This window comes from Zonotrichia leucophrys, chromosome 23 (genome assembly GCF_028769735.1).
Source record: "Zonotrichia leucophrys gambelii isolate GWCS_2022_RI chromosome 23, RI_Zleu_2.0, whole genome shotgun sequence".
Taxonomy (NCBI): Eukaryota; Metazoa; Chordata; class Aves; order Passeriformes; family Passerellidae; genus Zonotrichia; species Zonotrichia leucophrys.
In genome coordinates, this window is record NC_088192.1 from 1,890,598 (window position 1) to 1,902,633 (window position 12,036).

General features: G+C 43.6%; 1 protein-coding gene across 7 annotated transcripts; it reads left to right on the top strand.

Moving 5' to 3' along the window:
• On the top strand, positions 1-11,638 carry LOC135457267 (coiled-coil domain-containing protein 28B-like). Of its 7 annotated transcripts, XM_064731733.1 has the most exons (8): positions 1,716-2,365; positions 2,476-2,498; positions 2,746-2,999; positions 3,792-3,935; positions 4,025-4,084; positions 4,896-5,145; positions 7,391-7,500; positions 11,366-11,638. In XM_064731733.1, exons 1-8 carry the CDS (start codon positions 2,028-2,030, stop codon positions 11,471-11,473), a joined length of 1,287 nt encoding a protein of 428 aa, XP_064587803.1. In that variant the 5' UTR covers positions 1,716-2,027; the 3' UTR covers positions 11,474-11,638. The 7 variants fall into 7 exon arrangements, with proteins under 7 accessions (XP_064587808.1, XP_064587809.1, XP_064587807.1 ...); XM_064731735.1 differs by lacking the exon at positions 1,716-2,365 and having other exon boundaries at positions 2,377-2,498; XM_064731736.1 differs by lacking the exons at positions 3,792-3,935; positions 4,025-4,084; positions 4,896-5,145; positions 7,391-7,500; positions 11,366-11,638 and adding exons at positions 428-633; positions 1,145-1,369; positions 1,454-1,608 and having other exon boundaries at positions 2,211-2,365; positions 2,746-2,942.
• The last annotated feature ends 398 nt before the right edge of the window (positions 11,639-12,036 follow it).

Below are 12,036 nucleotides of genomic sequence, written 5' to 3' on the forward strand. Positions count from 1 at the left end.
GGTCCCGGCCCTGGGGACACCAACCGGGCTGGTCCCTTGTGTCCCCAGCGGCTCCAGAATGTCCAGGATGGGTTAAAAACCCTGCCGGGATTTACAGCAGCAGCCGCGCTCGGGCTGGGAGGGGGGGGACGGACGGGATTTGTTAATCCCGGCTCTGCGCCAGGGCTGGAGGCCCTTCCCGGTTCCTTCCAGCAGCGACGGATCCCGCGGCGCGGCGGGGACACCGGAGCGGACTCGGGGTAAAACCCGCGGGGACACCGGAGGGGACTCGGGGTAAAACCCGCGGGGACACCGGAGGGGACTCGGGGTAAAACCCGCGGGGACACCGGAGGGGCGGGAGGGGGCGGCGGGAACGAACCGGGGGCTCGGGGAGCGGATCCCGCCCCGTTCCCGATCTGCGGGATGCTGATCCCGGGGCTGATCCCGGGGCCGATCCCGGGTCACGTCCGCGGATCCTGCGGAGGGGAAGGGAACTCCCGGAGGAAGTTCCCTTTCCCTTTAAATGCAAATCCCGGCTGTGCAGTCGGTGTCCATCGGGCGGGGGGCGTCCGGTGGGCTCGGGGTGTCCATCAGGGTCTGGGTGTCCATCGGGGTGTCCATCGGGTCCCGGAGGCCGGAGCGGGCCCGGCTCAGGTCAGTCCCGGCCGTGGCGCTCCGGACGGCGGCCGGAGGTTGCGGATAAAGGGGACAAAGGGGACAAAGAGGCTCCGAACCGGAGCTGCCCGGTCCTGGCACCGGGGGGGCCCGCGGGACAAAGGGGTGACGGTGCCCATGCGGTCCCCATGCGGTCCCTGTGCCCCGCTCTCCCCGGGGTGTTTCGGGACCGAAATCCTCCTTTCCATCTCGCCGGGGCCCGGCTGGAGCTGCGGCTGCGGTTCAGGCCCCGGCCGGGCTCCTGCGGGGAGGGAGCGGAGCCCCCCGGGAACGGGCACCGAGCTCCTGCTCCGGTCCTGCCGCCGCCAGCGAGCCCGGGGCGGCTCGGGGTGCCCGTGGGTGTCACTCCTTAACACGGGGGTCCCGGTGTCCCTGGCTGTGTCCCCTTCTATCCTGGGTGTCCCCGAGTCCCCCCCCTGTCCCCGGGTGTCCCCGAGCCCCTCCGCCGTGCCCCGGGCAGCCGCATCCTCTCCCCGTTATCTCCGTGCAGGGAAGGAGCCTCCACACGCCGTGTCCGCCGCACGCCCGTTCCTGATCCCGGTCCCGGTGCCATCGGCCCCATGGAGGAGCGCAGGAAGAAGCGGAGCCCGCAGAGCTGCCTGGCCCAGCCGCCGCCCGCCGGGGCCCCGCGGCCGCTGCCCCCGAGCAAGAGCGCGTCCTTCGCGCTGCCGCTGCCCGCGCTGCCCTCGCCCCGCCAGCGGCCGCGGCCCCGCCGGTCAGTGCGGCCCGGGGGCACCGGGGGCGGCACCGGTAGCGGTGCTGGTGTCGGTGCCGGTGCTGACGCCCCGTTCCCCGGCAGGGCCAGCAAGGAGCGGGCGCGGGCGGGCGCCGGGGGCTCCCGGGGGGCGCCGCTCCAGCACAGCTTCCTCACGGATGTGTCCGACGTGTGCGAGATGGAGCGCGGGCTGCTCAGCCTCCTCAGCGACTTCCACTCGGGAAAGCTGCAGGCGTTCGGTGGGGGACGGGGGGGATCCGTGGGGTGGGATGGGATGGGATGGGGTGGGATGGGATCCATGGGATGGGATGGGATCCATGGGATGGGATCAATGGGATCCATGGGATAGGGTGGGATGGGATCTATGGGATGGGATGGGATGAGATGGGATGGGATCCATGGGATGAGATCAATAGGATCCATGAGATGGGATGGGATCCATGGGGTAGGATGGGATTTCATCCATGGGATGGGATGAGGTGGATGACATTGGATGGGATCCATGAGATGGGGTCCATGGGTTAGGATGGGATGGGATGATTTAGGATGGGATTTGATCCATGGGATGTGATGGGTACAGGGAAGGAGCAAACTGGGGAATTTTGGATCCACAGGGAAGGGATGGGAAAATGTTGGATCCAAGGGAAGGAATGGATGGATGGAGGATGGATGGATGGATGGATGGATGGATGGATGGATGGATGGATGGATGGATGGATGGATGGATGGATGGATGGATGGATCAGGGACAGGCTGGGGCTGGGATTGGTCCGCAGGGAGGGTGCTCTGGGCCTGTGCTGGAGCCTCCCCAGGGATGTTCTGGAAGGTTCTGGTTCCCCAGGGAAGGAGTGCTCCTTCGAGCAGCTGGAGCACGTGCGGGAGATGCAGGAGAAGCTGGCGCGGCTGCACTTCGGGCTGGACGTGTGCGTGGAGGAGCTCCCCGAGGAGCAGAAGAAGGCAGCGGCTGACAGGAACCTGGACCAGCTGCTGGCACACGTGAGTGGCACCTGTGACACCCTGTGTCACCTCTGTCACCCTGTCCCCTGCCAGGCCTGGCACAGCCCGGCGTCCCCTCCGCTCCCTCAGCTCTGCCTTTGCTCCCACAGCTGGAAGAGCTCAGCAGCTCCATGTATCCTTGGCTGGTGACAGTGACAGTGGCAGGGGTGGCAGTGGTGACGGTGACGACAATGATGGCACTGCCCGTGATGGCACTGACAGGGGTGGCACTGGCAGTGATGACAGTGGCAGTGGTGACTGTGGCAGGGGTGGCAGTGATGGTGGTGAGGGTGGCAATGGCAATGGTGGCAGTGACACTGGTGGTGACATGACCCTGGTGACAGTGACGGTGCTGGCGCTTCCCCTTGACCCGCTCTCAGACAGAAGCTGCACCTGGCCGAGAGCTCGGACCCCGAGGACGCGGGGCCCTGACCCCGGCCCTGTCCCCGTCCCCGCCATCCCCGGGAGCCCCGCGCGGGCCCGGCCCTGTCCCCGCCATGGCGGCGGCGGTCGCGGCCCGATGACGGCAGCAGGCGGCGCCGGGGCCATGGCGGCCGCGCCGGGCCCGCGGGCCGGGGCTGAGGCTGAGACCGAGGAGCGGCGGCGGCTCCTGCGCTCCGTGACCCGGCTGCAGGTGCGGGATCGGCCCGGGGGAACGGCGGGGAGCCGGGAAGGGAAGGGGAAAGGCGGGTGAGGCCTTTGAGGGGGGCACTTCGGGATGAAACCCCTGGGGTGGCACCTCGGGGCGGGCGGGCACCTCCGTGAGGGCATCTCCGTGAGGGCATCCCCGGGCGGGCACTTCCATGAGGGCACCTCCGTGAGGGCACCTCCGTGAGGGCATCCCCGGGCGGGCACCTCCATGAGGGCATCTCCGTGAGGGCATCCCCGGGCGGGCACCTCCGTGAGGGCACCTCCGTGAGGGCATCCCCGGGCGGGCACCTCCATGAGGGCATCTCCGTGAGGGCATCTCCGTGAGGGCACCTCGGGGCGGGCACCCCCATGAAGGCATCTCCGTGAGGGCATCCCCGAGCGGGCACCTCCATGAGGGCACCCCTGGGCACGGGCGATGGGATGGGTTCGGTGCCGGTGCCCGGTTGGGTTCGGTTCGGTCCCGGTGCCCGGTTGGGTTCGGTGCCGGAGCCCGGTTGGGTTCAGCCCGGTGCCGGTGCCCGGCTGGGTTGGGTTCGGTGCTGGAGCCCGGTTGGGTTCGGTGCCGGTGCCCGGCTGGGTTTGGTGCTGGTTCCGGTGCCCGGTTGGGTTCGGTCCGGTGCCGGTGCCCGGTTGGGTTGGTTCGGTGCCGGTGCCCGGCTCGGTCCGGTGCCGGTGCCCTGTTGGGCTCGGTGCCGGTGCCCGGTTGGGCTCGGTGCCGTTCGGTGCCGGTTCCGGTTCGGTCCGGTCCGGTTCAGCGCTGCCCCGGCCGTGCCAGGCCTGTGCCAGGGGGTTCCTGCTGCGGCGGCGCCTGCGGAGCGTGCGGGCGGAGTTCGAGGCCGCCGTGCTGGAGATCGAGGGCGACCTGAGGCAGCTGCGCTGGATCGGCCGCGTCCTGCAGCGCCCGCGCTTCGGCCCCGAGGTCCGTGAGCACCGGGAGCGGCACCGGGAGCGTACCGGGAGCGGGGACTGTGCCCGGTGGCAGCGCTCACCCTGTGCCCCTGCCCGCAGGACGCTCCCGGCCCGGCCCCCACAGGATTTGGCGCTGCCGGTGCAGCCCGGCCTGCCCAGGTGAGTGAGGGATTCCCATCCCTGTCCCACTGCCCTGAGCACAGCAAAGCTTGGCATGGCTCAAACCAGAGCAGCAGAGCCTTTATATTTTAAAAATATATTTTATTTTGTTTATTGTAATATTTTCTTTTATTTTTGATACTTCTTTATATATTCTATATTTCCTCGATTTTATATTTTCTTCAGTATGTTTAAATTTATTTACTATTATATTATATTAATTTATATATATATTCATATATATAAATTATATATATATAAATTATATATATATAAATTATATATATATACACTATTATATTATATTAATTTATTTTCTATTATATATTTTATTTTGTTTGCTTTAAAATTTTCTTTTATATATCTTCTTTTAATGTTTTCTTTCATATTTCTTTATATTTTCTCTTATATATCTTCGTTTATTTTAATACTTTCATTAATATTTTCTTTTGTTCCTTTTATATTTCTTTTATATTCTCTTATATTTCTTTATATTTTCTTTTATATTTCTTTATATTCCTTTTTTTTTTCTTCCTACTTTCTTCCTGTTCATCTTCATTTTTTCTTAATATTTTCCTTGATATTTTCTTTTATGTTTCTTTTATATTCTCTTATATTTTTTTATATTTTCTATTTCATTATATTCCTTTTTTTTCCCTATTTTCTTCCTATTCATCTTTATCTTTTCTTCCTATTCCTCTCATATATTTTTTTTACGCTTTCTTGATTTTTTAAAGATATTTTCTCATATTTTTCCCTGTCTCTCTAATTGTATTGAGATTTTTTTTTCTCTTTTCCTTTTTTTTCCCAGCACTCTCCAGGAAAACCTTTGGATTCAGGGGAGGCTGCAGAGAACAAAAAAAGAAAAAAATGGGAGAAGCTGAATCCTGGTGGAGCAGAGCGGGGTGGGAACATCCCCCCCTCATCCCCAAACCCCAAAAACGCCAAAAACCCCAAAAACCCCCAAGATTTGGGGTGTGGTGCTGCTGAAATCCCTGAGGAGGAAGAGGAGGGAGCCCTGGAGTGGGACAGTGACAGCAGCGAGCTGGGAGCCAGCACAGGTGAGGGACACCAAATATTTTGGGAATATTTTGGGAATGTTGGAGAAGCCCCCACAGGGCTGAATTTTGATTTTTTTCCCCATTTTTTTGCAGGAATCCCAGAGGAGCTGCAGGGGCTGAATTTTGGTTTTTTTCACCCATTTTTTTTGCAGAAATCCCAGAGGAGCTGCAGGAGCTGCCCCCACATGACTGAATTTTGATTTTTTTCCCCTTTTTTTGCAGGAATCCCAGAGGAGCTGCAGTGGCTGAATTTTGGGTTTTTTCACCCATTTTTTTGCAGGAATCCCAGAGGAGCTGCAGGGACTGAATTTTGGTTTTTTCCTCATTTTTTGCAGGAATCCCAGAGGAACTGCAGGGGCTGAATTTTGGTTTTTTCTCCTATTTTTTTTTCCAGGAATCCCAGAGGAGCTGCCCCTACATGACTGAATTTTTATTTTTTCCCCATTTTTTTTGCAGGAATCCCAGAGGAGCTGCAGGAGCTGAATTTTGGTTTTTCCCCATTTTTTTTTCCAGAAATCCCAGAGGAGCTGCAGGAGCTGCCCCCACATGACTGAATTTTGGTTTTTTCCCCATTTTTTGCAGGAATCCCAGAGAAACTGCAGGAGCTGCCCCCACATGACTGAATTTTGGTTTTTTTCCCCATTTTTTTTGCAGAAATCCCAGAGGAGCTGCAGGATCAGCCCCCACATGACTGAATTTTGATTTTTTCCCCATTTTTTGTGCAGAAATCCCAGAGGAGCTGCAGGGCTGAATTTTGATTTTTTTTCACCCATTTTTTGTGCAGGAATCCCAGAGGAGCTGCAGGATCAGCCCCTACATGACTGAATTTTGGTTTTTTCCTCATTTTTTGCAGGAATCCCAGAGGAACTGCAGTGGCTGAATTTTGGTTTTTTTCCCCATTTTTTGCAGAAATCCCAGAGGAACTGCAGTGGCTGAATTTTGGTTTTTTTCCCATTTTTTGCAGGAATCCCAGAGGAACTGCAGGAGCTGCCCCTACATGACTGAATTTTTATTTTTTCCCCATTTTTTTTTGCAGGAATCCCAGAGGAGCTGCAGGGGCTGAATTTTGGTTTTATCACCCATTTTTGTGCAGAAATCCCAGAGGACCTGCAGGGACTGAATTTTTATTTTTTCCCCATTTTTGTGCAGGAATCCCAGAGGAACTGCAGGGGCTGAATTTTGGTTTTTTCACCCATTTTTTTTGCAGAAATCCCAGAGGAACTGCAGGGGCTGAATTTTGGTTTTTTCCCTATTTTTTTTTGCAGGAATCCCAGAGGAGCTGCAGGATCAGCCCTACATGACTGAATTTTGGGGTTTTTTCCCCATTTTTTGCAGAAATCCCAGAGGAGCTGCAGGGGCTGAATTTTGGGTTTTTTCTCCCATTTTTTTTGCAGAAATCCCAGAGGAGCTGCAGGGGCTGAATTTTGGTTTTTTTCACCCATTTTTTTCAGTCCCCACAGAGCTGAATTTTGGTTTTTCACCCATTTTTTGCAGGAATCCCAGAGGAACTGCAGGGGCTGAATTTTTATTTTTTCCCCATTTTTTTGCAGGAATCCCAGAGGAGCTGCAGGGGCTGAATTTTGATTTTTTCCCTATTTTTTTTTGCAGGAATCCCAGAGGAGCTGCAGGAGCTGCCCCCACATGACTGAATTTTTACTTTTTCCCCATTTTTTGTGCAGAAATCCCAGAGGAGCTGCAGTGGCTGAATTTTGGTTTTTTTCCCTGTTTTTTTTGCAGAAATCCCAGAGGAGCTGCAGAATCAGCCCCCACATGACTGAATTTTGATTTTTTCCCCATTTTTTTGCAGGAATCCCAGAGGAATTGCAGGGGCTGAATTTTGGTTTTTTTCCCCATTTTTGTGCAGAAATCCCAGAGGAGCTGCAGGAGCTGAATTTTGGTTTTTTTCTCCTATTTTTTTTTCCAGAAATCCCAGAGGAACTGCAGTGGCTGAATTTTTATTTTTTCCCCATTTTTTTGCAGGAATCCCAGAGGAACTGCAGTGGCTGAATTTTGGTTTTTTTCTCTTTTTTTTTTTTCCAGAAATCCCAGAGGAGCTGCCCTACATGACTGAATTTTATTATTTTTTCCCCATTTTTTTTGCAGGAATCCCAGAGGAGCTGCAGGATCAGCCCCCACATGACTGAATTTTGATTTTTTCCCCATTTTTTTTGCAGAAATCCCAGAGGAGCTGCAGGATCAGCCCCCACATGACTGAATTTTGATTTTTTCCCCATTTTTTGTGCAGAAATCCCAGAGGAATTGCAGAGGCTGCCCCGTTGGGAGCTGCAGGCCCTCAGGACTCGGCTGCTGCTGGAGCTGCTGTGGATCCAACAGGCCATTGCCAGCAGGAAACACGTGAGGAATGGGGAGAATGGGAGAGGAAATAGAAAGGAAAATATAAAGGAAATATCAAAGAAAATATAAAGGAAAATATTAAAAAAAAATTAAGAAATATCGAGGAAAGTATAAAGGAAAATATAAAAAAAAATAGGAAGGGATATAATGGAAAATATAAAGGAAAATATTAAATTATAAGGAATATTAAAGAAATAGGAAGGAAATAGAAAGGAAAATATAAAGGGAAATAAATATTTTAAAAAATAAAGGAAAATGGAAAATATTTAAAAAAATGGAAAGGAATATCAAGGAAAATATAAATGAAAATATTAAAAAATGTAAAGGAATATCAAAGAAAATATAAAAAATATAAAGGAATATCAAAATAGAAAAGAAAATATAAAGAAATAGAAAAGAAAATAGAAATAAATATAAAAAACTATAAAGGAATATAAAAGAAAATATAAAGGAATATAATAGAAAATATAAAGGAATATAATAGAAAATATAAAGAAAATATAAAAATTGGAAAGGAAAAAGAAAAGAAAATAGAAATATCAAAGAAAATATAAAGGAAAATATTTAAAGAAATAAAGGAATATAAAGGAAAATATTTAAAAAAATAGAAAGGAATATAAAGGAAAATATAAAGGAAAAGATAAAATAGAAATATCAAAGAATAGATAAAAGAAAATATAAAGGAATATAAAGGAAAATATAAAAGAAAATATTAAAATTATATAAAGGAAAATATAAAGGAAAATATAAAGGAAAATATAAAGGAAAATATAAAGGAAAATATTTTAAAAATATAAAGAAGATAAAATATAAAAGAAAATATAAAAATAGAAAGGAATGTCAAAATATGAAGGAAATATCAAAGAAAATATAAGGAATATAAAGGAAAATATAAAAGAAAATATTAAAAATAGAAAGGAATATGAAAAAAATATAAAGGAATATAATAGAAAATAGAAATATCAAAGAAAATACAAAATATAAAGGAATATAATAGAAAATATTAGGAAAATAAAAGAAAATACAAATGAAAATATAAAAAATAAAAAGGAATAGAAAGGAAAATATAAAGGAAATATCAAAGAAAATATAAAGGAAAATATTAAAAAAAATTAAGAAATATCGAGGAAAGTATAAAGGAAAATATAAAAAAAAATAGGAAGGGATATCATGGAAAATATAAAGGAAAATATTAAATTATAAGGAATATTAAAGAAAATATGAAGGAAATAGAAAGGAAAATATAAAGGAAAATAAATATTTTAAAAAATAAAGGAAAATGTAAAGGAAAATATTTAAAAAATGGAAAGGAATATAAAGAAAAATATAAATGAAAATATTAAAAAATGTAAAGGAATATCAAAGAAAATATCAAAGAAAATATAAAAAATATAAAGGAATATCAAAATAGAAAAGAAAATATAAAGAAATAGAAAAGAAAATAGAAATAAATATAAAAAACTATAAAGGAATATAAAAGAAAATATAAAGGAATATAATAGAAAATATAAAGGAATATAATAGAAAATATAAAGAAAATATAAAAATTGGAAAGGAAAAAGAAAAGAAAATAGAAATATCAAAGAAAATATAAAGGAAAATATTTAAAGAAATAAAGGAATATAAAGGAAAATATTTAAAAAAATAGAAAGGAATATAAAGGAAAATATAAAGGAAAAGATAAAATAGAAATATCAAAGAATAGATAAAAGAAAATATAAAGGAATATAAAGGAATATAAAAGAAAATATAAAGGAAAATATAAAGGAAAATATTTTAAAAATATAAAGGAAGATAAAATATAAAAGAAAATATAAAAATAGAAAGGAATGTCAAAATATGAAGGAAATATCAAAGAAAATATAAAGGAATATAAAGGAAAATATAAAAGAAAATATTAAAAAATATAAAGGAATATAAAAAAATATAAAGGAATATAATAGAAAATAGAAATATCAAAGAAAATACAAAATATAAAGGAATATAATAGAAAATATTAGGAAAATATAAAAGAAAATACAAATGAAAATATAAAAAAATAAAAAGGAATATAAAAGAAAATATAAAGGAAACATCAAAGAAAATATAAAGGAAAATATTAAAAAAAATTAAGAAATATCGAGGAAAGTATAAAGGAAAATATAAAAAAAAATAGGAAGGGATATCATGGAAAATATAAAGGAAAATATTAAGATATAAGGAATATTAAAGAAAATATGAAGGAGATATCAAAGAAAATATAAAAGAAAAAATTTAAAGAAATAAAGGAATATAAAGGAAAATATTTAAAAAAATAGAAAGGAATATAAAGGAAAATATAAAGGAAAAGATAAAATAGAAATATCAAAGAATAGATAAAAGAAAATATAAAGGAATATAAAGGAAAATATAAAAGAAAATATTAAAATTATATAAAGGAATATAAAAGAAAATATAAAGGAAAATATAAAGGAAAATATTTTAAAAATATAAAGGAAGATAAAATATAAAAGAAAATATAAAAATAGAAAGGAATGTCAAAATATGAAGGAAATATCAAAGAAAATATAAAGGAATATAAAGGAAAATATAAAAGAAAATATTTAAAAATATAAAGGAATATGAAAAAAATATAAAGGAATATAATAGAAAATAGAAATATCAAAGAAAATACAAAATATAAAGGAATATAATAGAAAATATTAGGAAAATATAAAAGAAAATACAAATGAAAATATAAAAAAATAAAAAGGAATATAAAAGAAAATATAAAGGAAATATCAAAGAAAATATAAAGGAAAATATTAAAAAAAAATTAAGAAATATCGAGGAAAGTATAAAGGAAAATATAAAAAAAAATAGGAAGGGATATCATGGAAAATATAAAGGAAAATATTAAAATATAAGGAATATTAAAGAAAATATGAAGGAAATAGAAAGGAAAATATAAAGGAAAATAAATATTTTAAAAAATAAAGGAAAATGTAAAGGAAAATATTTTAAAAAATGGAAAGGAATATCAAGGAAAATATAAATATTAAAAAATGTAAAGGAATATCAAAGAAAATATCAAAGAAAATATAAAAAATATAAAGGAATATCAAAATAGAAAAGAAAATATAAAGAAATAGAAAAGAAAATAGAAATAAATATAAAAAACTATAAAGGAATATAAAAGAAAATATAAAGGAATATAATAGAAAATATAAAGGAATATAATAGAAAATATAAAGAAAATATAAAAATTGGAAAGGAAAAAGAAAAGAAAATAGAAATATCAAAGAAAATATAAAAAATAGAAAGGAATATAAAAGAAAATAGAAAGGAATATAAAAGAAAATAGAAAGGAATATAAAAGAAAATAGAAATATCAAAGAAAATGTAAAGAAATATCAAAGAATATATAAAGAAGGATCAAAATATAAAGGAATGTAAAAGGAAATAGGAAATATCAAAGAAAATATAAAGAAATCTAAAAAATAAAGTATCAAATATATATCAAAGAAATAGGAAAAATGGAAAGGATATATCAAAGAAAATATCTAAGAAAATAAAATATAAAGGAAATGTATCAAAGAAAATAGGAAATATCAAAGAAAATGAAAATATAAAATAGAAAGAAAATAGAAAGAAATATCAAAGATAATAGAAAAGGACATAGAAAAGAAAATTTAAAATAAAATAGGAAGGAAATAGAAGATAGAAAAAAATATCAAAGACAATAGAAAAGGAAGTAGAAAAGAAAATGTAAAATAAAATAGAAAATAGAAAGCAATATCAAAGACAATAGAAACGGAAATAGAAAATATAAAGAGATCTAAAAGAAGATATAAAGAAATCCATAGAAAACACAAAGCGATGTACACTGGGCTGTGTCTCCCCGCAGTTCCTGCTGCTGAAGCAGAAGTTGGGAGTTGCTGCCCATCCCTGCAGCGTCCCCGAGTTCCCGGCCTGCTGTGGAGAGGCCCTGGGGCTGCAGCAGCCTCAGCTCTGAGGGCACAGGGACAGCTGGGGCTGCCCCACCCGGAAAATGGAACAGAATCCTGCTGGGGCTGTTTGGTGTGAGCAGGAGCAGCCATGGCAGGGTCCTGGGGGGATCCTTCCCTTCCCTTCCCTTCCCTTCCCTTCCCCTTCCCTTCCCTTCCCTTCCCTTCCTTCCCTTCCCTTCCCTTCCCTTCCCTTCCCTTCCCTTCCCTTCCCTTCCCTTCCCTTCCCTTCCCTTCCTTCCCTTCCCTTCCCTTCCCTTCCCTTCCCTTCCTTCCCTTCCCTTCCCTTCCCTTCCCTTCCCTTCCCTTCCCTTCCCTTCCCTTCCCTTCCCCTTCCCTTCCCCCTTCCCTTCCCCCTTCCCTTCCCTTCCCTTCCCTTCCCTTCCCTTCCCTTCCCTTCCCTTCCCTTCCCTTCCCTTCCCTTCCCTTCCCTTCCCTTCCCTTCCCAAACCTTCCCAAACCTTCCCAAACCTTCCCAAACCTTCCCAAACCTTCCCTTCCCTTCCCTTCCCTTCCCAAACCTTCCCTTCCCAAACCTTCCCTTCCCAAACCTTCCCTTCCCAAACCTTCC

Bases quoted from the DNA above. Each gene is read 5' to 3' on its own strand.
- LOC135457267 (XM_064731733.1), top strand. From the start codon at position 2,028: ATGGAGGATGGATGGATGGATGGATGGATGGATGGATGGATGGATGGA. The intron at 5,146-7,390 runs GTGAGGGACACC...TTTTTTGTGCAG, and splicing joins CGAGCTGGGAGCCAGCACAG to AAATCCCAGAGGAATTGCAG. The intron at 7,501-11,365 runs GTGAGGAATGGG...GTCTCCCCGCAG, and splicing joins CCATTGCCAGCAGGAAACAC to TTCCTGCTGCTGAAGCAGAA.